We start from the raw sequence: 27148 nt of genomic DNA, 5'->3' as shown, positions 1-27148 counted from the left end.
AGTTGGCTTCACTCTGCTTGTTGAAAATCCCCAATAACTTTCCCCCTTTGTGTTATTATTCAGTTATTGATAGCTATAGGGCACGGTGTCTCAGCCAGTTTAATGGCAGATTACCTCCATTTAAGCGCAATGAAATACATATGAAAACACTAACAGTTCAAATAGGATATGCTAGTGCTTGGCTACTGGATCGAAACTTTGCTGAAGCTGAATTCATGTTGCATATCAGGTGTAATGAATTGGCCCATTGTATAGCTGAATAGTTAGTTAATAGATATTTGATACACGTTTCATTACAGGTACCTACATGGGTCGAACAGCCAGCCTGGGTGAATATGATCAGCAAAACAAAACTACAGTATGCCCTACTACACCTGCTACCCTCCTGTCCTTTCGTCACGGATGCCAAAACTGGTCCATACTGGCAGCTGGTTAACAGTGATGGAGAGAATGCGGCAATCCATTGGCTGCAGGCTTTGTACATTTCATTTAGTGTAGTCCAATAGCAACTGGAGCTAGAGAAAGGGAGAAAGTGAGAGAGAGTGCGCGAGAGAGAGAGAGAGCGAGAGGGAGGGTGGGGGGTGGGGGGCGCGCGACTGAACAACCCTGGTCTTTCTATCCTTAAATCTCTCGTCTTTGCTGTCCGATCTCTCCTCGCTTTCTCTCTATTACGGCAATTAGATGCAGCACAATTGACCGTGCCACTACAACGACTCACTGAAATTACCTTAATAGGCTATGCGTGTCATTAACAACCGGAAAGCTCAATTTTTATTTTCTGCATAGAACCTGAAGCGGAGTTTGACTTGTTTTTATCTGGACCCCACTGTCACGTTGGGATTTTCAGAGGAGCGCACACTGTGGAGTTTTATTTTTTGCCTGTGTGGTGGTGTATATTTTATTATCACATCCCTTGAAGTCAGGACTACGAGCTAAATTCACACAGTTGGAATACCGCAAAGGTAAGTCTTGTTATTAGCCAACAAATAGTCAGTAAATCCATTTTCTCTTTCACACAGTTTAGTTTAATTTAGACCACCTATAATTTGTTTGTTTTCTGGATGTTTTCTGGCGGCTTTCCGATTATATGGCTTGTCCGGACTCGCGCTGCAGACATTTTGAGAAGAGCTTGACTACCACAGGGAATTAATTTTTATCATTTGCTTAAAGTGCGTGGCGCGCAACCAGTTTTTCAGAAATGTGTATAATCATTATTCAATGTAATTATGAAAACAAGCCATGTGTTGAACGAAATCGCCTGGCTTTGCAAAGACGATTGAGCCATGCTCTACGCACTTTAAAGACGTGTTGAGGGGTTTCTTTGCTCAAAGCCAGAATGATCAAATTGTGGTTTATTCGCATCTTATGTAAAGGGACACAGCCACATGCGTTGGATTCGATAATGACAAAAACGTATTATAGCCTAAGGGGCATGCCATTCATAACCCTAATCGGCTGTGGCCACACTATTTCACACAAGCCCTTGGAAAAGGCTATCTGTGTTTGAACAGAATGCAGCACCCATGATGTCCAGTGCTATTTAATCCCTGTAGACGACAAAGCGACTATTGGCAGCACTGCTATGGAGATGCCATAATTAATGCCATTTAAGAATATAGACTGGCTATACGTGCAACTGTAACCATACACTCACCATCAGTGTTGAAGGGCCAGGTCCACTGTCTGTCTGTCTGCCTGTCTGTCTGTCTGTCTGCCTGTCTGCCTGTCTGTCTGCCTGTCTGTCTGCCTGTCTGTCTGTCATCTATATTCCACACAATAGCAGGCTTTTAGAATGGAAGAGGAGCGTCTAGCAGTGAATGTGTGTTTGACCCACCATTCAGCATAACTTGAACACCTCCGTATACCTATCAAAAGGTGTGAGGTGCATTGTAGACTGCAGATTCCCATCCAGGCTGAATCTGGCACATCACCAGAGTGAATTCAGCAGAGAACCACAAGATGGTACTGTGGATATCTGGTAGATATTTGGGGACGAGACGAATTGGGAAAAAAATGTGTAGGCTACTGTCTTGAACATTCACCTTAACGAATCCTGCTATGTTCTGCTACCTCGAAAACTGTAAGCCATTAAAAAAAAATCTTGGTTGCATTTTAATATTTTTAATATTTTTAGTCGTTGCGAAAGCAGACGGACAAGCATGAGAGGAGGCTATCACTCTCCTATGAAAGATTCTTCAAGCTGTCTTCAAGTCTATTCCACCAACCCCTTCCCTTCCTCCAGATTATAAATAGGCGTGCGCTGTTCGAATTGACACCGAGAGTAATATTATAGACATTGTCAGAAATGTAACAGGGTTTAACAATATTATTTGTAATGAACGAAAGGTCAACATTCTGGTCCCTAATAGGCCTGCGTGCATTTTTGATTCGATGTGATGGTAGACTGAAAGCTTTGGAGAGGCATCAGGTCTCAACCCAAATATTTATTGTAAATAATTGGTCTATATTGTCATAACACAATATAAGTGTTTTAATGCATTACAAAATACGTTACAAAGCATCATAGGTATGTACTTTATGGAAAGTGTTACCAAATAGGCGTACTTTTGACATTATTTGAACATTAGGCCTATTTCAAATACACTTGACATATTTGGAGTGACACACTGTTATCATAGCTCTCCCAGTTGGTGACATCATTATAGGCCTATTTGAGACGGTCAGTCAGGCCTCCCCATCAGAAAAAAACGATTTAATTGACAATTGGAGACATTTTACCTCACTTGTGCAATTTTCCTCAAGAATAGGCCTATGGGTAACAGGCCTATAGAAAACATTCTGTGTATAACATGGCATAAGTGTCAAAATAGGACGTAGGCCTGCCTTTCCAAATATATTGTACAGCATTTCAATTTGGAATCCAATAGTAGGCATAGCCATTCACTGTAAGACTGCATAAAACAACTGTATTATTATAATATACAATTATCCATCATTTAGCAAACATTTTTCTCCAAAGTGACTATTGTGCCTGCATACATTTTCATATGGGTGGCCCCAGTGGGAATCAAACCGACAACCCTGGCCCTGCAAGTGCCATGCTCTACCAACGGAGCCACACAGGACCTATACAGTGTTAGCCTACTGGAGTACAGTTCAATAGTTTAGCACTTTGTTACATGCATCCCCTTTTATTTAGGAAATGGATATTTAGTTAGTGGAACACACATTGGACCCATGTCTTCTGGCATGGTTACAAAGAGCAAGGTTATTACAGTATCACAACGTCATGCGCTATCCTTATCAAATCAATCCTGTTTGAAAAAATAAATATGTATTTGCTCCGTCCAAGTTCAACATGAATTGTCAACAAAACTTATTACTCATTATAAATGGCACACACACGTACGCACACACGCACACGCGCGCACACACACACACACACTTTTTTTTCTTCCAGTGAGGGCTCAGCAGTTGACAATATCTTCGTGTTCAGTACTGTCAACTTTGATAGATATCATTCCTTTATTGGTTGTCAAGGATCTCTGTTGGCCCTCTATCTCGTTTTAGTGAGGGAGGAAGTCTGTCTTCCTTTCTATTGTGCAGTGTTTATCACCATCTTTAAGAGGCCAGTAAAAGATGTCCTGTATGTGCGTCATGAGAAGGTCAAGTAAAGTTTTGAGTTTTGTTTGGTGCGCGTCCCAAATGGCACCCTATTCCCAATGGCTCATGGTCAAAAGTAGTGCACTATATACGAAATAGGGTGCCATTTGGGACGTTGAGTAGTGATGTTGAAATTATTATTTTTTTCAAGGACATTTTCTAGCGACTACCTATTTCAGTGAGGAGATACAGCACCCCGAACCACATGTTTTATAATAATTAAAGTGCAAATGATGGCTTCAGCCTTTATTGAAATTCAAAAGACGTATCTCTTGTGATCATACAGACAGTGAGAATAGTATACGCCGTCTCTTCCATCTCTTCCATCTCTCGCCTTTTCTCCTCACTCTCTCTTTCTTGTGTGTGTGTTACTGGTAGGAAGGCAGACTGAATGTATTGCGTTTATACAGGAACTGCTGAAATATATGAACATAGTCCATTCCGCCTTATTATTTCAACATTAAACTGGACCATATTCTTGGATCACATTCCTTATCCTGTCTTTGTTTAGATTCTGGTTATGTTTCTTACATTCAACTTTTACTTATTTACAGAATTATGGCATTTTTTTTATGTCAAACAGAATATATGAACTCAACAATGGCAGTTAGACATTTGATGTAATCCCCCCTGGCAGTGTGAGCACCATTGTCATGCTGTGTTACAAGAGTGGGAAAGTAATTGATCGACGTCACTGATTTGACAAGCAGACCACCATCGTCTCAGTCTCGACACCATCTGAGGGCATGCAGGGGAATGAGGCGAGAGAGGAGAGTCTCTTCTCCCTCCGAAATGAAATGAAATGACCTGCTGCATGCATAAGCCATCTGCTTCTGACACAAATGTCTGTGAGAGGCTTCTTAACTGGCCAGCTCTCCTATTCACGAGGCTTCACACATAAACTCCTTGGTGGAGTAAAGTACCCTAAGAGAAATAATCTACTCAGTAGACTGGAGTATATCCCCCCTTGCTTGGCTATGATACTACTAACATAATCCTGACAGATTGTATTGGAGTGTAGAAGGACCTAGGTAGGCTCATTTTGTGAATGGGGTGCTCTGGTTTTATATGGATAACCATGAGGAAATGTTTCCTACACTGTGGAGTGGTTCCCATATGAAAAAAATACTAAAGCGTATGTACAGTTGAAGTCGGAAGTTTACATACACCTTAGTCAAATACATTTAAACTCAGTTTTCACAACTCCTGACATTTAATCCTAGTAAAAAGTCACTGTCTTAGGTCAGTTAGGATCACCACTTTATTTTAAGAATGTGAAATGTCAGAATAATAGTAGAAAGAATTATACATTTCAGCTTTAATTTCTTTCATCGCATTCCCAGTGGGTCAGAAGTTTACATACACTCAATTAGTATTTGGTAGCATTGCCTTTAAATTGTTTAATTTGGGTCAAACATTTCGGGTAGCCTTCCACAAGCTTCACACAATAAGTTGGGTGAATTTTGGGTCATTCCTCCTGACAGAGCTGGTGTAACTGAGTCAGGTTTGTAGGCCTCCTTGCTCCCACACGCTTTTTCAGTTCTGCCTACACATTTTCTATAGGATAGAGGTCAGGGCTTTGTGATGGCCACTCCAATAACTTGCCACAACTTTGAAAGTATGCTTTGGGTCATTGTCCATTTGGAAGACCCATTTGCGACCAAGCTTTAACTTCCTGACTGATGTCTTGAGATGTTGCTTCAATTTTTCCACATAATTTTTCTACCTCACAATGACATGAATTTTGTGAAGTGCACCAGTCCCTCCTGCAGCAAAGCACCCCCACAACATGATGCTGCCACCCCCTTGCGTCATGGTTGGGATGGAGTTCTTCGGCTTGCAAGCCTCCAACTTTTTCCTCCAAACATAACGATGGTCATTATGGCCAAACAGTTCTATTTTTGTTTCAACAGACCAGAGGACATTTCTCCAAAAAGTATGATCTTTGTCCCCATATGCAGTTGCAAACCGTAGTCTGACTTTTTTATGGCAGTTTTGGAGCAGTGGCTTCTTCATTGCTGTCGATATAGGACTAGTTTTACTGTGGATATAGATACTTTTGTACCTGTTTCCTCCAGCATCTTCACAAGTTCCTTTGCTGTTGATCTGGGATTGATTTGCATTTTTCTCACCAAAGTACGTTAATCTCTATGAGACAGAACGCGTCTCCTTCCTGAGCGATATGATGGCTGCGTGGCCCCATGGTGTTTATACTTGCATACTATTGTTTGTACCGATGAACGTGGCACCTTCAGGCGTTTGGAAATTGTTCCCAAGGATGAATCAGACTTGTGGAGGTCTACATTTTTTTTCTCGATTTTTCCCATGATGTCAAGCAAAGAGGCACTGAGTTTGAAGGTAGGCCTTGAAATACATCCACAGGTAGACCTCCTATTGACTCAAATGATGTCAATTAGCCTATCAGAAGCTTCTAAAGCCATGACATCATTCTTTGGATTTTTCCATGCTGTTTAAAGGCACAGTCAATTTAGTGCATGTAATCTTCTGACCCACTGGAATTGTGATACAGTGAATTATAAGTGAAATAATCTGTCTGTAAACAATTGTTGGAAAAATTACTTGTGTCATGCACAAAGTACAGTCGTGGCCAAAACATTTTGAGAATTTTCACAAAGTCTGCTGCCTCAGTTTGTATGATGGCAATTTGCATATACTCCAGAATGTTATGAAGACTGATCAGATGAATTGCAATTAATTGCAAAGTCCCTCTTTGCCATGCAAATGAACTGAATCCCCCCCAAAACATTTCCACTGCATTTCACGCATGCCACAAAAGAACCAGCTGAAATCAGGTCAGTGATTCTATCTTTAAAACAGGTGTGAGTGTTGATGAGGACAAGGCTGGAGATCACTCTGTCATGCTGATTGAGTTCAAATAACAGACTGGAAGCTTCAAAAGGAGGGTGGTGCTTGGAATCATTGCTCCTCCTCTGTCAACAATGGTTACCTGTAAGGAAACACATGCCGTCATCATTGCTTTGCACAAAAAGGGCTGCACAGGCAAGGATATTGCTGCCATTAAGATTGCATCTAAATCAACCATTTATCAGATCATCAAGAACTTCAAGGAGAGTGGTTCAATTGTTGTCAAGAAGGCTCCAGGGCGCCAAAGAAAGTCCAGCAAGCGCCAGGACCGTCTCCTAAAGTTGATTCAGCTGTGGGATCGGGGCACCACCAGTACAGAGCTTGCTCAGGAATGGCAGCAGGCAGGTGTGTGTGAGTGCATCTGCATGCATAGTGAGGCGAAGACTTTTGGAGGATGGCCTGGTGTCAAGAAGGGCAGCAAAGAAGCCACTTCTCTCCAGGAAGAACATCAGGGACAGACTGATATTCTGCAAAAGTTACAGGGATTGGACTACTGAGGACTGGGGTCAAGTCATTTTCTCTGATGAATCCCCTTTCCGATTGTTTGGGGCATCTGGAAAAAAGCTTGTCCGGAGAGGACAAGGTGAGCGCTACCATCAGGCCTGTGTCATGCCAACAGTAAAGCATCCTGAGACCATTCATGTGTGGGGTTGCTCCTCAGCCAAGGGAGTGGGCTCACTTACAATTTTGCCTAAGAACACAGCCATGAATAAAGAATGGTACCAACACATCCTCTGAGAGCAACTTCTCCCAACCATCCAGGGACAGTTTGGTGACGAACAATGCCTTTTCCAGCATGATGGAGCACCTTGCCATAAGGTAAAAGTGATAACTAAGTGGCTTGGGGAACAAAACATTGATATTTTGTGTCCATGGCCAGGAAACTCCCCAGACCTTAATCCCATTGAGAACTTGTGGTCAATCCTCAAGAGGCGGGTGGAAAAACAAAAACTCACAAATTCTGACAAACTCCAAGCATTGATTATGCAAGAATTGGCTGCATCAGTGTGGCCCAGAAGTTAATTGACAGCATGCCAGGGCGGATTGCAGAGGTCTTGAAAAAGAAGGGTCAACACTGCAAATATTGACTCTTTTGCATCAACTTTATGTAATTGTCAATAAAAGCCTTTGACACTTAGGAAATGCTTGTAATTATACTTCAGTATTCCATAGTAACATCTGACAAAAATATCTAAAGACACTGAAGCAGCAAACTTTGTGAAAATTTATGTTTGTGTCATTCTCAAAACTTTTGGCCACGACTGTAGATATCCTAACTGACTTGCCAAAACTATAGTTTGTTAACAAGAAATTTGTGTAGTGGTTGAAAAATGAGTTTTAATGACTCCAACCTAAGTGTATGTAAACTTCCGACTACAACTGTACTGTGTTAGGAATACTATAGTGTTCACTGTAGTGTTTTTGGACTTTATTGTAGTATTCACTGTCGTGTTTTTGTGGACTGAAGTCCTCAAAAGCAGTACAGTGAATACTGTAGTATTTAATGTAGTATACTGTAGTGTTTACTATAGTATAAATGCTGTGGTAAAATAAGAGTAGTATGTACTATAGTGTATTTTTCAGAATATAATGCTGTATACTGTAATATTTACTCTAGTGTGTTTGGGGACATGTAGTATTTAGTATAGTGTTTTTGTTTTATTATATCTGACATAGTAGTGGGGGTCTTTTTCCTTGAGGAAACTTACTGGAGAAATGCTAAACACTAAGCAAATCTTCCATAACCTGCAGGTACGTAGAACTGGGTTCTGAACAGAGATTTCAAAGCAAACAATATGGTCTATACTTGGCATGTAGGTTTGTCACTTACAGGTGGGCACACATTGGGATATGGGGGAGGGGAATGGGTAGGGTAGATGTAAATGAAATACGGTCGTATTTTCTATATTTCTTTCACAGTGTTTTTGTGGACCATAGTGTTTTTGCAGACATTTCTGTCGTATTTACTACAGTTTTTTTTGGTGTGTGGATAATACTGTAGTTATAAGGGCACAAGACGAAATGCAGACACGGGAGGCAGATGGTTGAGCTCCGATATTTGTTATAACAAAATGGGTAGGCAAAAGCCAGGTCGGGGACAGGCGAGAGTTCATAAACCAGGTCAGAGCCAAACAGTACCAGGCAATACATTTTTTTATTTAACCTTTATTTAAGAACACATTCTTATTTACAATGACGGCCTACCAAAACGCAAAAGACCTCCTGCGGGGACAGGGGCCCTGGGTTTAAAATAACTAATATATAAATATAGGACAAAAAACACAACACTAACGAGAGACCTAAGACAACATAGCAAGGCCGCAACACTTGACAACACAACATGGTAGCAGTACAAAACATGGTACAAACATTATTGGGCACAGTCAACAACACAAAAGTTCAATTAGGTAGAGACAACAATACATCACACCAAGCAGCCACAACTGTCAGTAACAGTGTCCATGATTGAGTCTCTGAATGAAAAGATTGAGATAAAACTGTCCAGTTTGAGTGTTTGTTGCAGCTCGTTCCAGTCGCTAGCTACAGCGAACTGAAAAGACGAGCGACCCAGGGATGAGTGTGCTTTGGGAACCTTTAACAGAATGTGCCTGGCAGAACCGGTGTTGTATGTGGAGGATGAGGGCTGCAGTAGGTATCTCAGATAGGAGAGAGTGAGGCCTAAGAGGGTTTTATAAATGAGCATCAACCAGTGGGTCTTGCGACAAGTATACAGAGATGACCAGTTTACAGAGGAGTATAGAGTACAGTGATGTGTCCTATAAGGAGCATTGGTGGCAAATATGATGGCCGAATGGTAAAGATCGTCTAGCCGCTCGAGAGCACCCTTACCTGCCGATCTATAAATTATGTCTCCGTAATCTAGCATGGGTAGGATGGTGATCTGAATCAGGGTTAGTTTGGCAGCGATAGGCAGGCTTTAGGTCAGGACAGGCATGGTTTCAGTAATCAGGTCCGAGTCCAAACAGTACAATGGGATAGGTAGGCTCGAGATCAGAACAGGCAGAGTGGTCAGGCAGGTGGGTTAGGCGTCAGGACAGGCAAGGGTCAAAACCAGGAGGGCTAGAAGAAACAGAGACTGGGAGAAGGCGCTAGGAAAAACCGCTGGTCGACTTGTCAAAACAAGACAAACTGGCATAGAGAGACAGGAAACACAGGGATAAATACACTGGGGATAATAAGCGACACCTGGAGGGGGGTGGAGACAAGCACAAGGACAGGTGAAACAGACCAGGACGTGACAGTAGTATTTACTAAAGTATTCAACAGTACACAAAAATACTAAGTACTACAGTACACATGATCAAGGGATACTACAGTGTGTAGTATAGTATTCTACAGTAAACCTCAGAATTCTATAGTAAGTACTGTAGTATTCTATAGTAAACGGTAGTATTTTTTTATGTGTGTTTTGGGCTGCATCCTTTTTCTCCCCCCTTTTCCAGAACTGTGTACTTGCGCCCTTCCTGTCATGAATTTACAAGCACTGGATTGGTGTAATCATTGGCTAGAGAGTTTCCACCATTGTTAACTCCATAATGGCAAGTGTGCAAGTGCACACTTTAGGTTTTCTTTTATTGAAACTGCTGCTATGTGCAACGTTATCCTGACCATAACGATGTCACGCAAGGTAATAAAGCAGTTTGCCAATATATTATCTCTGTTGTTGCTTCCACTCGAAACCACACTTTTATGTTGTTCTCTATTCCATGCTATTGATTTGTTAGAAAGATACAATTTCATGCCTTGCATCTCTTGCACATTGTGATCATACACAGAGGGGACTTGCAGTCATAGATTTGCTATATGCTCAACAAGCGGACATCTATTGGAAGGGATTTGGACAGCATACTGTATGTAGCCTTTGATGTGTCGAGGATTAACTTACATGTCCCATTCTCTCTTCCCTGCAGGGTAACCAACCAAGCTGGAATTGGGTCGACGAGCAAAGACATCTGGAGACAAATACAGGCACTGCACCCCCGACCAATGACCTACACGTAGACCCACTCTCTTGGGATGGGGGGCACCGAGTTGCACAAAACTGCTCTGATTGGCTGGAGCTCTTTCTGTCAGCTGTCAATCACAGCCTGAGGAGCAGGTTATTGGGAGAGGAGTACCGGGAACTTCCAGGACCACAATCCTGGAAGTCCAGGACCACAATCAGGACCACAATCAGGACCACAATCTGCTTGGCTGAGTGCAGCAGGAGCATGTTGAGGGGAGCCAGGCCAGGGGGATCCAGTACCTCTCCATTGAGCTCTGGAGGAGCCACTATAGCCCATGGAATGGGGATGGTCTACCTATCCAAGGTCTACCTTCTCTTATGGATTGGCTTCCTGTTAGTGTCTGTGTGTCTGCCGGTCGTGGCTCAGACCCCAGTCCACCCTGTTGTCACCACGAATTACGGGAAGCTGCGGGGGTTAAAGACGACACTGCCCAATGAGATTCTAGGGCCCGTGGAGCAGTACTTGGGGATCCCGTACGCTTTGGCCCCTACAGGGGAGAGACGCTTCCAGCCCCCCGAGCCGCCCATGTCCTGGCCTGGGATCAGGAATGCTACCCAGTTCGCCTCTGTGTGTCCACAGTACCTGGAGGAAAAGTTACTCAACGACATGCTGCCGGTGTGGTTCACAGCCAACTTGGATACAGTGGTAACCTATATGCAGGACCAGAACGAGGACTGCCTGTACCTAAACATTTACGTGCCAACTGAGGATGGTATGTCACACCTTGACTAACACAAATGTCTTGTTATCCTCCGTTTGCCTTTTTGTTTGATTTGACATTTCACTTTGCAGGTCCATTTGTTCTGAAGCAGTTCAAAGTGGCTGGGATAACTACTTGAACCAGAAACGGTGGTGCACTCTTGATCAAAGTGCGATACTTTTACCAAAGGGAACAATGATTTTTTTTGACGGAAGGCTTGAAATGAATGTGGACTACTGTATGTGGTGTAATAGAGAGAGAAAATAGATATTTAGACCTCCCTACTGTCTGAGGGCGTAGGATGACCCGCTCCTGTCTATTCTATTCTGTAGCAGTCAACCTTCTCTCCTGTTGAATTGGGTGCAGTGCAGACGTCCCGTTTGGGGTTTGAGTGAGCACTCCTGACTCGGAGTAGTTCTGACACTTACACCATGGATGTAATGCACTTACCCCCTTCAGGCCCCACCATCAGACTCCTGCAGCGAGATAAAATAAAATAAAGAGCTGGTTAACTTAGTGCAACTGGAACACAGATGTTTAAGGTCGAACCGTGAACTGTTGCTGGGCTGTCGCTGTCTCTTCTGAAGAGACAGACTCTTTCCGGTCTATGAAGGTCAATGTGAAGAGAATTCTCCAATGTATTCATGCGGAACTCTAGACCTCTCTATGCTACATTTAGCCAGAGCTCTTGCGAGATTAAGTACCACAGAAGGCGATAGATAATCTGACAATCCCAGTCCGGATGCACAGCCTGGGTCGTTACTCTGACATACAATCTCCTGAGAATTATAAGAACAGTTCTTATAGTCACTGGACTCAAATATGTAGGAGGTCCAAGTGTATCCATTCTATCCAGTCATTTCTGTTGCCGTGCGGCTTTACCAATAATGTGATAGGAAAGGTATGGTTGTAGAAGCGGAGTGGAGTGGATCAAGGGTTAGAGTTCTGGTGGACAGATTGCAGCAGTTGCTGCTGTCTATCCGCTGGTTTTAGCAGAGGCCTCTGAACTCCTTGGTCTGTGTATTGGTAATATTAGACCCTCGGGTCATATAACGAGCCTCAGGTATCTTTCATTTGGATACATTATGCCTTCTAACCTGAATTCATAGATGTCAATTACAGAATGCAGGCAGTCTCAAGTATCAGTACATTAGGATACGTTTGCCGGCATTAAAATGTATGAATGCAGGCCATGAATGTTGATGTGTTAAGAATCTCCTGAACTAACGCTGCAGTTCTTAGCTTAAGGCAATTGGCCCGAAGGAAAGACTCAACAGCTCCTCTTCAGGAGCCAAGAAGACAACTCTCTCCATATTATTTTTGAGTGCATCCCAAATGGCACCTTATTCCCTTACATAGTGCACTACTTTTGACCAGGGCCCCTATTCCCTACTACATAGTGCACCACGTTTGCCATTTGGGACACAACCTTTGTCTCCTCTTGAGGAGTCAGTCAGTGCTTCATGGAAGACATCTCTCTCTCTCCCTGTTCTGTTCATCTTCTCCTCCTCCATACTGCCGGGCTGCCCGTCATCCTTACAGACGCCCTCAGAGTTGGCCTTTTCAAATCCTGTGTAATGTGGAGACATCCTGACAGCTCGGGATCAGAAAAGAGGATTTATAGTTTTATAGTTCTCCTTTTGAAATGGACTGACAGATTAAGAACGCTTCCATTGTGTCGTCTGATTTAAGTACAAACGACTACGCCATATATAGTTCAATATTGATAACCTGCACAAGTTCTGTTCTTTTGTATCCTTTTTGATTGTGCAGTGTGGGTGGTGAATTCTGTTTTGTCTAGCAAGGGTTGGCTTGTGAAAAGTGGTACATTTGGGATTGTATTTTAATGCCAGAGCTCCTTTAATTTGAGGTGCAGTGTCTCTATGTGTGTGTCTGTGTGTGTTTGTATGTGTGTGTGTGTGTGTGTGTGTGTGTGTGTATGATAGCTCCTGGAGCTGTTGCTGGAGCTGGCTTTATCTGCCTCTGCAGTGGCTGCAGACTGGGTACTACTGCGGAGACCCGGGAGGTAAACCTGTTTTATTGTGAATTAATCAGAGTGAATATGGAGCCTCTTGAGGGCTCTTCTGGGTGAGAAGACAATATCACAGCGGGTCCGTGTCCCAAATGGCACCCTTAGGGCTCATAGTGCTCTGGTCAAACATAGTGCACTATGCAGGGAATTGGGTGCAATTTGGGATACATCCCAGAACTCATCTCTTTCTCTCTCCATCTTTAATTATAACACCCTCCTACATTAGTTCTGTGTTACTTATCAACACTGGAACAGAAATAGAAAGCAGAAATTACAACAAATGTATTGCTTGTTACCTACATGTGTGCTCCCAGAGATAATGGCCTGTGATTTATCAGATCTTTGTTGGTTTTAGGGGTGTATGGCTGTGGCCCACACCTTGGCTACAGTACATGCAAAATGGCCCCCCGTTCCCTACATACTGTACTTGGCTCTGTTCATGAGGCTCTGGTCAAAAGTAGTGCACTATATAGGGAATAGGGTGCCATTTCAGACTCACCTCCATCAATGGGATAGTGCAGCAGATAACCTGTATTCTTGTATTTCATTATGAATCCAATTCTCCTTTGCATAGAAACACAGGAGGGAGAAAAGCTACAGTACATTGAAGAAAGAGAACAAATACATTGACAGGGCTTGAATGACAGCTCAATACAGTATTATAGTAGGTTTACCTTGCCCTAGTGCTTTTTCTTGTGTGAGTGGCTTGTGTAAGAGAGAGCCGTGCTCTTTGGGCCCTTCCCAAATGGCACCCTATTCCCTATATAGTGCACTACATTTACCAGGGCCCATGGGGAATGTCCACTGAAAGGGAATGGGGAGCCATTTGGGACGCTGGCCCTTCTCTGAGCATAAGTAGCCTGCCAATCCCAGTTGGGTTCACAGCACTGGAGCCTGAGCTATTAGCTGCCAGTCTGTCTGTGGTGAGTGTGTGATTCAGACAGCCAGTCATACGCATGGAGAGGCAGGCAAGGCCAGGCAGGCAAGGCCAGGCAGGCAGAGAGGGGACAATATCTCCAGGCTAGGTCATGAGACAGCACAAATGGCACCCAGAAGGCTCTGGTGAAAAGTTGGTACACTATAGGGACTAGGGTGCCTCCTTAGGGAAGAGGAAGAGGGCTCTGGTCAAAGGTAGCGCACTATAGGGAATGGGGAGCCGTTTGGGATGCAGCCTCCAAAGACGTGCATCACTACAAACCTTGGACAACTCTGCATGCTCTCGGTTTTCCCTTTTGACTTTTTCAGGGGCAACAAACAAACCAAGACTCGGTCAAACACTGAGACGGGTTTCTTCTTTCATCTGGTCTGACTGATGTGCTGGGTGTCTGTCTGATGGTCGTACCATCAGACAGACACGCGTGAGGGGGGGGGGGGGGGACATTCTGTACAGGACAGATGTGGGAGTTTATGCTTTGCTGCGTTAAACTGACATGGCCACTTGCCTTTGTTTGTACAGCTTGAGATACCGTTAACTGGGAGATTACAGGCCTGTTCAGTTGTGTGTGTGTGTGTGTTTGTGCGTGTGTGTGTGCGTGTGTGTGTGCATGTGCGTGTGCGTGTGTGTGTGTGTGTGTGTGTGTGTGTGTGTGTGTGTGTGTGCGTGTGTGCGTGTGTGTGTGTGTGTCAAGCCTTAGGCCTCATTATGTACTAACCAGCTAGCGATCTAGTGCCTCAGAGACACCAGACCAGCATGGTGTCAAAACAAACAGTTATCATAGCAATGTTTGTTGCTTTCTTTAAATGAAATAATAGTTTAATTAGAACTAGAATGCAATCCAAATGGCACCCTATACCCTGTATAGTTAACTACTTGTCACCAGGGCCCATAGGGCTTTGGTCAAATATAGTGGACTATATGGAGGATAGGCCCTTATGGAAGATCACATGAATTTCACGTGAACATGTGGAGTGTTCCAAAAACACATGTTTTCATGTGATCACGTGATCTCATGTGAAGTTAATGTGATTACATGTAAAGCAACATGTGATCACATGACACTACACGTGAAAACATGTGATCGCATCCCACTGGGCACAGACGTCAGTTCAACGTCTATTCCATCTTGGTTCCACATCATTTCATTGAAAAGACATGGAATCAACATTGATTCAACCAGTGCGTGCCCAGTGGAAAGCAAAGTGTTCCAAAAAGACGTTTTCACATGATTTGACATGGGAAATCATGTGATCTTCCACACGTCTAATCATATGGTTTCTCTTGAAAGCATGTGGGATGCAACCACAGTCTGAGACCGGCCAAGTGGCTACTCAATGTCACAGGATGCTACTCCTGTCTCAGCTGTCTTAGTCTTAATAATGATCATCGTTACAACGATGGGTCTGTCAGTGAGTCAATCCGCAGTGCTTATCTGAGAATGAAGTCTATAATCAACCAGGTATTCTCACGACCACAGCAGGCTAACGGTCCAGTTGTCGATCTAGCCATGGCTAATCACGTCATCTTAACAACACGTCCATCTCAAATAGCACAGGACCCAAATCAGACCCCTGTGGAGAACGGGTCTAACACTACCTGCACTTACAGTACAGACACTATTACAACCCCCATATACAGCCCCTGTATTCATACATCACACACTGTTACCGGGCTGGCGGTGGAAATCACCGCAGTGTCTCTAATGCCTCATAACACGACTAAATCAAATCAAATGTTATTTGTCACAAGGCCGTCGAACAAGCGAAATGCCGGTCCGGGGACAAAGTGGAGTCGCAATTCAACGGCTCAGACACAAGACGCATGTGGCAGGGTCTGCAGGAAATCACCGGCACCGACGTCTTGCTTCCAGACAAACTAAACTCCTTCTTTGCCCGCTTTGAGGATAATATAGTGCCACCGTCGCGGCCTGCTAACAAGGACTGCACCCCCCCCCCTCCCCCTCTCCCTCTCCCTCCTTCTCCGTGGCCGACTGTTATCCCTCGCAAGGCTGCTGGCCCAGACGGCATCCCTAGCTGCGTCCTCAGAGCATGCGCAGACCAGCTGGCTGGTGTGTTTACGGACATATTCAATCGCTCCCTATCCCAGTCTACTGTCCCCACATGCTTCAAGATGGCCACCATTGTTCCTGTACCCAAGAAGGCAAAGATAACTGAACTAAATGACGACACTTCTGTCATCATGAAGTGCTTTGAGAGACTAGTCAAGGATCATACCGCCTCCACCTTCCCGGCCACCCTAGACCCACTTCAGTTTGCATACCTCCCCAATAGGTCCACAGACGATGCAATCGCCATCACACTGCACACTGCCCTATCCCATCTGGACAAGAAGAATACCTATGTAAGAATGTGGTTCATTGACTACAGCTCAGCATTCAAGTTTGCAGACGACACAACAGTAGTGGGCTTGATTGCCAACAACGATGAAACAGCTTACAGGGAGGAGGTGAGGGCACTCGGAGTGTGGTGTCAGGAAAACAACCACTCACTCAAGGGCAACAAAACAAAGGAGATGATCGTGGAGTTCAGGAAACAGCAGAGGGAGCACCCCCTTATCCACATCGAAGGGAGAGCAGTGGAGAAGGTGGAAAGTTTTAAGTTCCTCAGCTTACACATCACAGACAAACTCCTGACGGGCTGTATCACAGCCTGGTACGGCAACTGCACCACCCTCAAACGCAAGGCTCTCCAGATGGTGGTGCGGTCTGCACAACGTATCACCGGGGGCAAACTACCTGCCCTCCATGAAACCTACAGCACCCAATGTCACAGGAAGGCCAAAAAGATCATCAAGGACAACAAGCACCCACACCACTGCCTGTTCACACCGCTACCATCCAGTTAGGACATCTACTTTGTGCATGACACAAGTAATTTTTCCAACAAATGTTTACAGATTACAGATTATTTCACTTATAATTCACTGTATCAAAATTCCAGTGGGTCAGAAGTCTACATACACTAAGTTGCCTGTGCCTTTAAACAGCTTGGAAAATTCCAGAAAGTGATGTCATGGCTTTAGAAGCTTCTGATAGGCTAATTGACATAATTTGAGTCAATAGGAGGTGTACCTGTGGATGTATTTCAAGGCCTACCTTCTCTCTCAGTGCCTCTTTGCTTGACATCATGGGACAATAGTACGCAAGTATAAACACCATGGGACCACGCAGCCGTCATACCACTCAGGAAGGAGAAGCGTTCTGTCTCCTAGAGATGAACGTACTTTAGATCGAAAAGTGCAACTCAATCCCAGAACAACAGCGAAGGACCTTGTGAAGATGCTGGAGGAAACAGGTACAAAAGTATTTATATCCACAGTAAAACGAGTCCTATATCGACATAACCTGAAAGGCCGCTCAGCAAGGAAGAAGCCACTGCTCCAAAACCGCCATAAAAAAGCCAGACTACGGTTTTGCAACTGCACATGGGGACAAAGATTGTACTTTTTGAAGAAATGTCATCTGGTCTGATGAAACAAAAATAGAACTGTTTGGCCATAATGACCATCGTTATGTTTGGAGGAAAAAAGGGGAGGCTTGCAAGCCGAAGAACACCATCCCAACCGTGAAGCACGTGGGTTGCAGCATCATGTTGTGGGGATGCGTTGCTGCAGGAGGGACTGGTGCACTTCACAAAATAGATGGCATCATGAGGCAGGACAGTTATGTGGATATATTGAGGCAACATCTCAAGACATCAGTCAGGAAGTGAAAGCTTGGTCGCAAATGGGTCTTCCAAATGGACACTGACCCGAAGCATACTTCCAAAGTTGTGGCAAAATGGCTTAAGGACAACAAAGTCAAGGTATTGGAGTGGCCATCACAAAGCCCTGACCTCAATCCTATGGAACATTTGTGGGCAGAACTGAAAAAGAGTGTGCGAGCAAGGAAGCTTGTGGAAAGCTACCCAAAACGTTTGACTCAAGTTAAACAACTTAAAGGCAATGCTACCAAATACTAATTGAGTGTCTTCTGACCCACTGGGAAAGTGATGAAAGAAATTAAAGCTGAAATAAATCATTCTCTCTAATATTATTCTGACATTTCACATTCTTAAAATAAAGTGGTGATCCTAACTGACCTAAAGCAGTGACTTTTTACTAGGATTAAATGTCAGGAGTTGTGAAAAACAATTTAAATGTATTTGGCTAAGGTGTATGTTAACTTCCGACTTCATCTGTTCTTACCTGTACTAAACATCTGTGTTTTGTGAACAGTTCTTATCAGAATGCTGTGTTGGTGCTCCTACTTTTGTGTTTCATGCTATCCAATTTGTTACTGTTAGAATGAATGTTTCCACAAGAATTTTATTCTCAACACAAATGCCAAAGATTTAGAAAGTTTTCAATGCATTTTTATCATTAGTTTTTGTTCTTTATAAGAGCCAGTTTTTTAAAGTTTTTTTTATTTTTTATATTTCTGTCTCCCCTCTTCCCCTCTACTTTTCTCCCTCCTGTTGTTGACCGCAGGAGCCAACTCAAACAGTCAAGGCGGTGATTTCACCAATAATGATGGTGACGAAGACAAAGGTATTTTTCTGTCTTTTTCCCTTTTTGACCTCCAAAAAAGAAAAGCCTGATATTCATGCATGTGCACAACTATTTTTAGATTTAAAAAAAAAAAAAGTTTTTTGTTTTTTCCCTTTTTATCCCTTGAAGTGCATATCAATGGGCACCTCTTGGATCTTCCTTTTTTAAAAAAACAACCTCTTTCTTCTTTGGAGATGCAGATCATAATTTACAGCGAACCAGAAGGTTATGTACTAAGGGTGAAAGGTCACCTCTAAATGGGGAATGAGGTGTACGCTCCAATAGTCACCGTTTCCAAGAATCTCCCGCCTCACTCCCACCTTTGCTGCAAAGTGAAAGATGTTAAATTGAAACTCTGCATGTATTTTCTCTGGCCTCCTCGGAGGTGAAGTTATTAAACAGTCTTGTTTTCCCTTTAGTTTATCTTCTTCTTTCTTTGTCTTCATTGCTCGGTGAAGCATGAGCACGACACTAACCCACGTTTGTTCAGTTTTGACAGTTGGAGACCTTGTTCATTTGTAACTCTGTCAAAGTCTCTGTCATATGTTTTCTGTTCGCTTTCTTTTGCTTGGTACTGTTAACCCAAAATGGTGGTTCGATTGTGTTTCTCTAAAGATCTGGGGATGGCTAGGAGATGAGTGAAAGCACTGGGGAAATGTTTCAGGGATGTTAAGGCACAGGTTGTCTTCATGGTTTTAAAATCAAAGGGCAGAGCGCTGACATTTTTCGATCACTGTGCCACGACGGTTGGCATTCTCTTTCTCGAAAGCTGCAACACCAGAACGTGTCGTTTTTAACTCCTCAGAACATACCGGGCTTTATCCAGGCATTTTCTACCTCTCAATGACGTACTGTAGAAATTGCCTTCTTATAGCCGTCTTGATAATGTGAAAGGTAATAGGCCTAGGTAGGTAGGAGTGAAAGCTGTGAATAAGGTTCACCTTAAATCCCTATTAGAGGAGATTGCTAAAGGCCATGCTGTGTGCATTAACTTTTCTTCATAACCTTTTTCTCATGTCATTATCAGACATGTTTATTTCAACTTTTTTTTTTACTCCTCAGAAATCGTCAAACGTTTTTCAGAAGTCTATATTGTCCCCTTTAGAATCTACTGGTAATTTCCATGAATGCCTTTACTGTTTTCTCAATGTGTATTGTCAGATCAACTGGGTAAGAATCTCTCTCTCTGTGTGTACAGATGCACAAATTTTAACTAACCGTTCAGACTGTTTCTGTTGAAGAAAGCAACGGTCAGATTTTGAAATGCCTGGATAAACATTTTATCCATCCAGGCCTTTCAAAAGTACACGGCAGTGCTTCATTTTAAGAAGTACTGCCGTGTCGTGTCAAACCCACGCCTGTGTTTTCAGGAGTGCTACTACCAGTGCAGAATCCATGCTCACTGACTGTTTGAACATCTGCACTGGCGATGAATTACCCCCCCCCCCCCCCGTTCCCCTGAGATTATAACTCTGCTGCCATAGAGTACAGAGACACCTCCCGCACACATGCAAGCATTCCCGTGCACGCGCACACACACACTGATGCACAGAAGGGACGCACACACACACACGCATGCATGCACACCTCGCTCACAGCACAATAATGCAGCTCACTGAGTCCCTCCTTCCTCTAACTACTACCTTCTCTGTTGCAGTTCCCTCACTAAAAACACTCACCTCAGGCTTAAATGAGATAGAAGCGTATTCCTATTCTCTTGGAAGTTTTAAAGCGCTGCATTTGAAAAATATTTTTTTTCCTTTGGCCTCAAGGAAACTTTGAAATGAACGATCAAATATATCCTTATTATTTCATGACTTAGTTTGGAGTAAGACAGAACGGGTATTATTTGAAATGTCTCTGTAATTGAGACCATGTCTAAGTACATTAGAGGAGTGGAGTGTGTACGTACATACTTCAAAACTATAGTGTGGTAGCTAATATAATGCCTTTGAGACATCTGACACTAAGCTCTGCACAATTTTCTTTTTGTTAATTGCTCTTCTGTTTTCCTTGACAGGTCTTTGTATGGCACATAGAGACGTGTGTAGAGATTGTGTTAAAGCAAGATCGTATCCAGATTGACACCAAACTGGGGAAAAAACGTACTGAAACAGGGACGGATTACCTTAACTTGTCCAATAAGAAACACTAGTTTACGGTTGCGAAACATTTTGCTACGATGTGCTCTGATTACGACCCAGCTCTCTCAAACAGGAACAGGAAGTGTGACCAGCTACTTCCTGTCTGACTGTGGGTTTGGAGGAGATCACTGTTCCCCCTGTATGGTCATTAACTGCCATCTCCCATCCCTCTATGCCTTCCTTCCATCCCTCCCTTTCATCCCTCTATCCCATTACTAACACTTGGAAAATGCTGAAACCAATGGAAAATTCTGATGACCCACCCTCCTCGACTCACTCCCTCCCTTCTCCCTCTTTCTCTCTCCTCTCCCTCTCTCCCTCCTCTCCCTTTCTCCCTCTCTCCCACCTCTCCCTCCTCCCTCCCTCTCCCGCTCCATATAGAGATGAGTAATGTGTGTGGCGCCGCTGTGCCATGGAGGAATATATTATCCCCTCAGCCCGGTGTGGCAGTGATGAATATCTAGGGCATGCTCACTGCGGAGTCACCCAGCCAGGGACCTCTCAGCTAGGCAGCTCCATGCAGCTCCTTTACAGAGACAGAGCCCAGAGAGAATAGAGAGAGAGAGTGAAAGAGAGAGAGAGTGGGGGGAGGGGTATGAGGGACGAGGAGAGAGAAGAGAGATAGGTAGAGGGAAGAGAGAAGCGAGAAAAGTGTTCTCTTCTCTCCTCCTCTCTCTTCGCTCTCTCTCTTTCGTGGCGCTCTCTCTCCTCTATCTCTGTCTCCACTCTCTTCCCTCTCCCTCTCTCTATTTCTGTTTTAAGTGCTCTGCAGTGACCGGATGGGGACACGCTGGGACAAGGAGACCCTAAGACGACCCCTTCCGAAAATATTAAAAATAAAAAACCATGCTCCTAAAATCTGCCATAGTCTGTTAGAACGGATCATAGTTGCTTATCTGTCTTAGTCTCCTCCAGTTCAACATCCCCAGAGCAAGTCAACATTAGAGATGAAGAGTGACAGCCAATTTGCCTTCTATGTTTGATCGAAGGCCAGCCAAATTCCATCTCAGAACAAAGAACTCAGAACCTAGCTTTAAAGAAGAGCCTGAAAACTTTTTATTTAAATAAAACATTTTTAGAGGTGGATCAGCTTAATATTGCGGAAAGATTGTTGCTTCCATCAATGCAATTATCTGCATAATTTCCAACCCCCCCATATCTTTTTTTGGTAAATATATATCCATATAAAAGTCGTAAGTTTACGTTTTTCAGTTTTTCACAATTCCTGACATTTAATCCTAGTAAAAATTCCCTCTTAGGTCAGTTAGGATCACTACTTTATTTTAAGAATGTGAAATGTCAGAATAATAGTAGAGAGAATGATTTATTTCAGCTTTTATTTCTTTCATCACATTCCCAGTGGGTCAAAAGTTTACATACACTCAATTAGTATTTGGTATCATTGCCTTTAAATTGTTTAACTTGGGTCAAACGTTTCGGGTAGCCTTCCACAAGCTTCCCACAATAAGTTGGGTGAATTTTGGCTCATTCCTCCTGACAGAGCTGGTGTAACTGAGTCAGGTTTGTAGGCCTCCTTGCTCGCACACGCTTTTTCAGTTCTGCCCACACATTTTCTATAGGATAGAGGTCAGGGCTTTGTGATGGCCATCTTGACTTTGTTGTCCTTAAGCCATTTTGCCACAACTTTGGAAGTATGCTTGGGGTCATTGTCCATTTGTAAGACCCATTTGCGACCAAGGTTTAACTTCCTGACTGATGTCTTGAGATGTTTCTTCAATATATCCACATAATTTTGTGATACAGCCATCTATTTTGTGAAGTGCACCAGTCCCTCCTGCAGCAAAGCACCCCCACAACATGATGCTGCCACCCCGTGCTTCACGGTTGGGATGGTATTCTTCGGCTTGCAAGCCTCCCCTTTTTTCCTCCAAACATAACAATGGTCATTATGGCCAAACAGTTCTATTGTTGTTTCATCAGACCAGAGGACATTTCTTCCAAAAGTACAATCTTTGTCCCCATGTGCAGTTGCAAACCGTAGTCTGGCTTTTTCATAGCTGTTTTTGAGCAGTGGCTTTTTCCTTACTGAGCGGCCTTTAAGGTCGATGTAGGACTTGTTTTACTGTGGATATAGATACTTTTGTACCTGTTTCCTCCAACATCTTCACAAGGTGCTTTGCTGTTGTTCTGGGATTGATTTGCACTTTTCTCACCAAAGTACGTTCATCTCCAGGAGACAGAACGCGTCTCCTTCCTGAGCGGAATTACAGCTGCGTGGTCCCATGGTGTTTATACTTGCGTACTATTGTTTGTACAGATGAACGTGGTACCTTCAGCCGTTTGGAAATTGCTTACAAGGATGAACCAGACTTGTGGAGGTCTACAAGGTTTTTTGTAGACCTCTTGTAGACTACCTTGTTGTAGTCTTGGCTGATTTATTTTGATTTTGCCATGATGTCAAGCAAAGAGGCACTGAGTTTGAAGGTAGGCCTTGAAATACATCCATAGGCACACCTCCAAATGACTCAAATGATGTCAATTATCCTATCAGAAGCTTCTAAAGCCATGACATCATTTTCTGGAATTTTCCAAGCTGTATAAAGGCACAGTCAACTTAGTATATGTAAACTTCTGACCCACTGGAATTGTGATACAGTGAATTATAAGTGAAATAATCTGTCTGTAGACAATTGTTGGTAAATGTACTTGTGTCATGCAAGTAGATGTCCTAACTGACTTGCCAAAACTATAGTTTAACAAGAACATTTTGGAGTGGTTGAAAAACTAGATTTAATGACTCCAACATAAGTGTATGTAAATGTCCAACTTCATCTGTACTTTTTTTTTTAATATACCTTTATTATTATCCGCAAACCCTACCACCCTTCCCCCATTGGGAGAAAACCAATAAACAGTAACGCTTAGGCTTCTACCTTCATATTCATACACATACAGACATATTTATCAGACGCAATCTACTTGACAATAGTTATGGTTTGTTTGTTTTTGGTCCTTCCTCTATTTAAGATGTCCACCCAGTTTCATTTCTATTTGTAACGGTGTTATTTCGCAACATTTTTTAACCTAAATACATTTTTTATAGACCCCGTATGTTTTACATTGGTTATCTTATCTATCTTATCTTATCTTGGTTATTAGTCCCACCTTTCAGCTCCATTCAACCTCTCCCATCTATCTCTGAACACCATCCACTTTGGATTTCTATTTGACATATATTTTTCAACTGTGCTGTGATGCTTCACAAACGTATTGAACCTTTCTATTCTCATAGCTTCTACGGATTGTAAATTAAAGGTAGACTTTTTTGCTAAAATAAAAATGATATTATTGATTGATTGACTATGGCTTTTCAAATCACCCAGTATTGCTGTCTGCAGCGTTAGTTCTAGGCAAATGTTGGAATTCTTCAGCCACTCCTGGACCTGTGTCCAAAAACGAGCTACATATGGACAATACCAAAATAAATGATCTAATGACTCTGCCTCCTCACAGCAAATTCTGCAGAGCTGGGAAGATTGTATCCCCCATATATATATATAACATTGTATTGGTTTTGAATCCGTCATTGTTTTGCGAGTCAATTCACAATTCATCATCAAAAATGTCTTCCCAACTATTTTGCAATTTATATGACACAGCTGTGTCCTTAAATGAAATTGGTATATGTTTTTATTTATCACACTTTTCTTTAACCATGTATGCTCTGTAATGCAGGGCCGACAGACAAGTTCTTAACTTTTTTCCCCTTCTACTACATTACCATTTTTGTGGTAATGCTGCAATTAGTTGGTTGTAATTTTGGGTAGAGCAGACGTTCCCATATGTCTGTGTTAGCTGCATGTGTGACATAACTCCACCAGTCCTAATTATTTGTTCATTTTTGAAACATTTCATCGAAAAATATGTTTTTTTGAATCAATTAGTATATTTGAGTTTAACCACAATATTTGTTGTATTATTTGTTCTGTCTTTTCAGGTGGATTAAGCTGAAATTGCAACCAAATTTCTAAGGCTTGTTTAAAAAATAACAATATTTTGGAGATTATTTCCTTTTCAAGCAACCGAAAGTGAGCAGTTGTAATCTGAATAAAGGGGAAAAGGCCATTCTTGAACATGGGGTGAGACATTCCTACCAATTTACTGGAGAACCATTTCGGATTTAAGTATAACTTTTGTGTGACTGATGTCTTTAGTGAGTGGTCTAATGATTTAATATTTATTAATTTCTTCCCTCTGAATTCATATTCATTATATAAATAGGCCCTTTTAATTTTGTCTGGCTTGCCATTCCAAATAAAATTGATTTTTTTTTTGTTCATATGATTTAAAAAGGCGGTCACTAGGTGTACGCAAAATCATAAGCAAATAGGTAAACTGTGATATGACTAAATAGTTAATTAGGGTGATTTTTCCACACATCGACAGTTACTTTCCTTTCCATGGTAGCAAGTTCTTATCTATTTTTGCTAACTTTCTCTACAAATGTATTGGAGTGAGATCCTTTCGTTCTTTTGGGATTTGTATACCGAGTATGTCCACATACCCATCAGACCATTTTATTGGTAAACTACACTGTAATGTAAAATTAGAATTTTTTTAGTGATCCAATACGTAATATAGTGATCCAACACTTATCATAATTTGGTTTGAATCCAGAGAGGTTAGCAAAAGTATCTAGATCCTCTATGAGGCTGTGGAGGGATTCTAATTGTGGTTTTAAAAGAAAACATTAATCATCAGCGTACAATGACACCTTTGTTTTTAAGCCACGGATTTCTAATCCCTTAATATTATTGTTGGATCTAATTTTAACAGCTGACATTTCGATGGCAATAATAAATATAAATGCCGATAGTGGACAACCTTGTTTTACTCCTCTAGACAGTTTAAAACGTTCTGAGATGTAGCCATTATTTACTATTTTACACATAGGGTTACTATACATAACTTCAACCCATTTAATAAGAGATTCCCCAAAATTGAAATATTCTAGGCATTTATATATAAACTCCAGTCGTACTTTATCAAAAGCCTTTTCAAAATCCCCGATATTTCATAGTATTCTATTGTTTCCAGTACTTGTCTTATATTATCTCAAATGTATCGTTGATGTAAAAAACTCATCTGATTAGGATGAATAATATCTGACAATATTTTTTAAATTCCATGCGCCAAGCATTTAGCTAGGATTTTTGCATCACAACACTGAAGTGTAAGAGGCCTCCAATTTTTTAAATGGACTGGATCTTTATATATACCACTTGGGTCCTGTTTCAGTAATAATTATATCAGATCTTCTTGTTGTGTGTCTGATAATCTACCATTTATATAGGAGTGGTTAAAACATGCTAATAATGGTCCTCTGAGTATATAAAAAAAAGTTATGTATAATTATTGTTATGTAAAAGTGTATACTTCCACTGGTATGCCATCCAGCCCTGGAGTTTCCCTTAAAGGCTTTAATTGCTTCAATCAATTCCTCCTCTGCCTTCATATGAGTCTTTCTGTACAGATGTAAATTTTTCATTATTATTAGGGAAAAAATCCATACAATTAGCTTTGGTTAGTGAAGATGGAGGAGACTGAAACGGAAACATATTCTTAAAGTATAATTTGGTGAATCATGCGTGACTACATTTGTAACAAGTTTCAATCGATTTTTTTTGGTAGCATTTCTATATTGATTGAAAAAGAATTTGGTTCATTGTTCGCCATATTCCATCCAGTTCGCTTTATTCTTTATAATATATCTTTATAATATATTACACTGGATCTTTCTTGAATAAGTTCCTCGATTTTGTTTTTCCTCTAACTTATTCTGTGAGCCTGACAACTTCATGTACTGCCTCTCTGTTTATTGGGCATCTGGAATTTTCCACCTGGTTTCAGCAGCTCCTATCCTACTAATACATTCAAATAAGAACCGTAGCAATGGAATGTTGAAAGTGGCCCAATAAAAAGTTAGAATATATGAATATACTTCCTCCAGCTTGTCTCGTTGCCCCAGTCTATCTGTGAATGTGAAGTGCAATGTATTTGGCTACCTGCCCAAGAGGAGTGTGGCAGAGGTGAAGGGGTGTCCTTCTCAAGATGGCCACAACAGCAGACTGCAGGCTACACATGGTATAGGCTGGTGCTAACATGTGAGGAGTTGTGAAATAGACATATTCACATTATCGTAGCACTAGGCGCCCACTCAGAACACAGCGGAGATTAATAACCACTGTGGGTTGTTTTCCACCTCTCCTTTCTATATATTGGTGGGTT

General features: G+C 42.2%; 1 protein-coding gene across 2 annotated transcripts in view; it reads left to right on the top strand.

Moving 5' to 3' along the window:
• The first annotated feature begins 558 nt into the window (after positions 1 to 558).
• LOC109890632 (neuroligin-4, X-linked-like) overlaps positions 559 to 27148 on the top strand; it is a 69915-nt gene continuing 43325 nt past the window's right edge. The window contains exons 1-3 of one of the 2 annotated variants that reach the window (XM_031824464.1): positions 601 to 962; positions 10443 to 11250; positions 18696 to 18755. In XM_031824464.1, coding sequence (XP_031680324.1) covers positions 10743 to 11250; positions 18696 to 18755 — 568 coding nt within the window. In that variant the 5' untranslated portion in view covers positions 601 to 962; positions 10443 to 10742. Of the gene's footprint in view, positions 963 to 10442; positions 11251 to 18695; positions 18756 to 27148 lie in introns of both variants that reach the window. The other variant, XM_031824465.1, reaches the window with a different exon arrangement.

This window comes from Oncorhynchus kisutch, linkage group LG5 (assembly GCF_002021735.2).
Source record: "Oncorhynchus kisutch isolate 150728-3 linkage group LG5, Okis_V2, whole genome shotgun sequence".
NCBI classification, from domain to species: Eukaryota; Metazoa; Chordata; class Actinopteri; order Salmoniformes; family Salmonidae; genus Oncorhynchus; species Oncorhynchus kisutch.
This window is presented reverse-complemented; position numbering and strand designations above follow the sequence as displayed.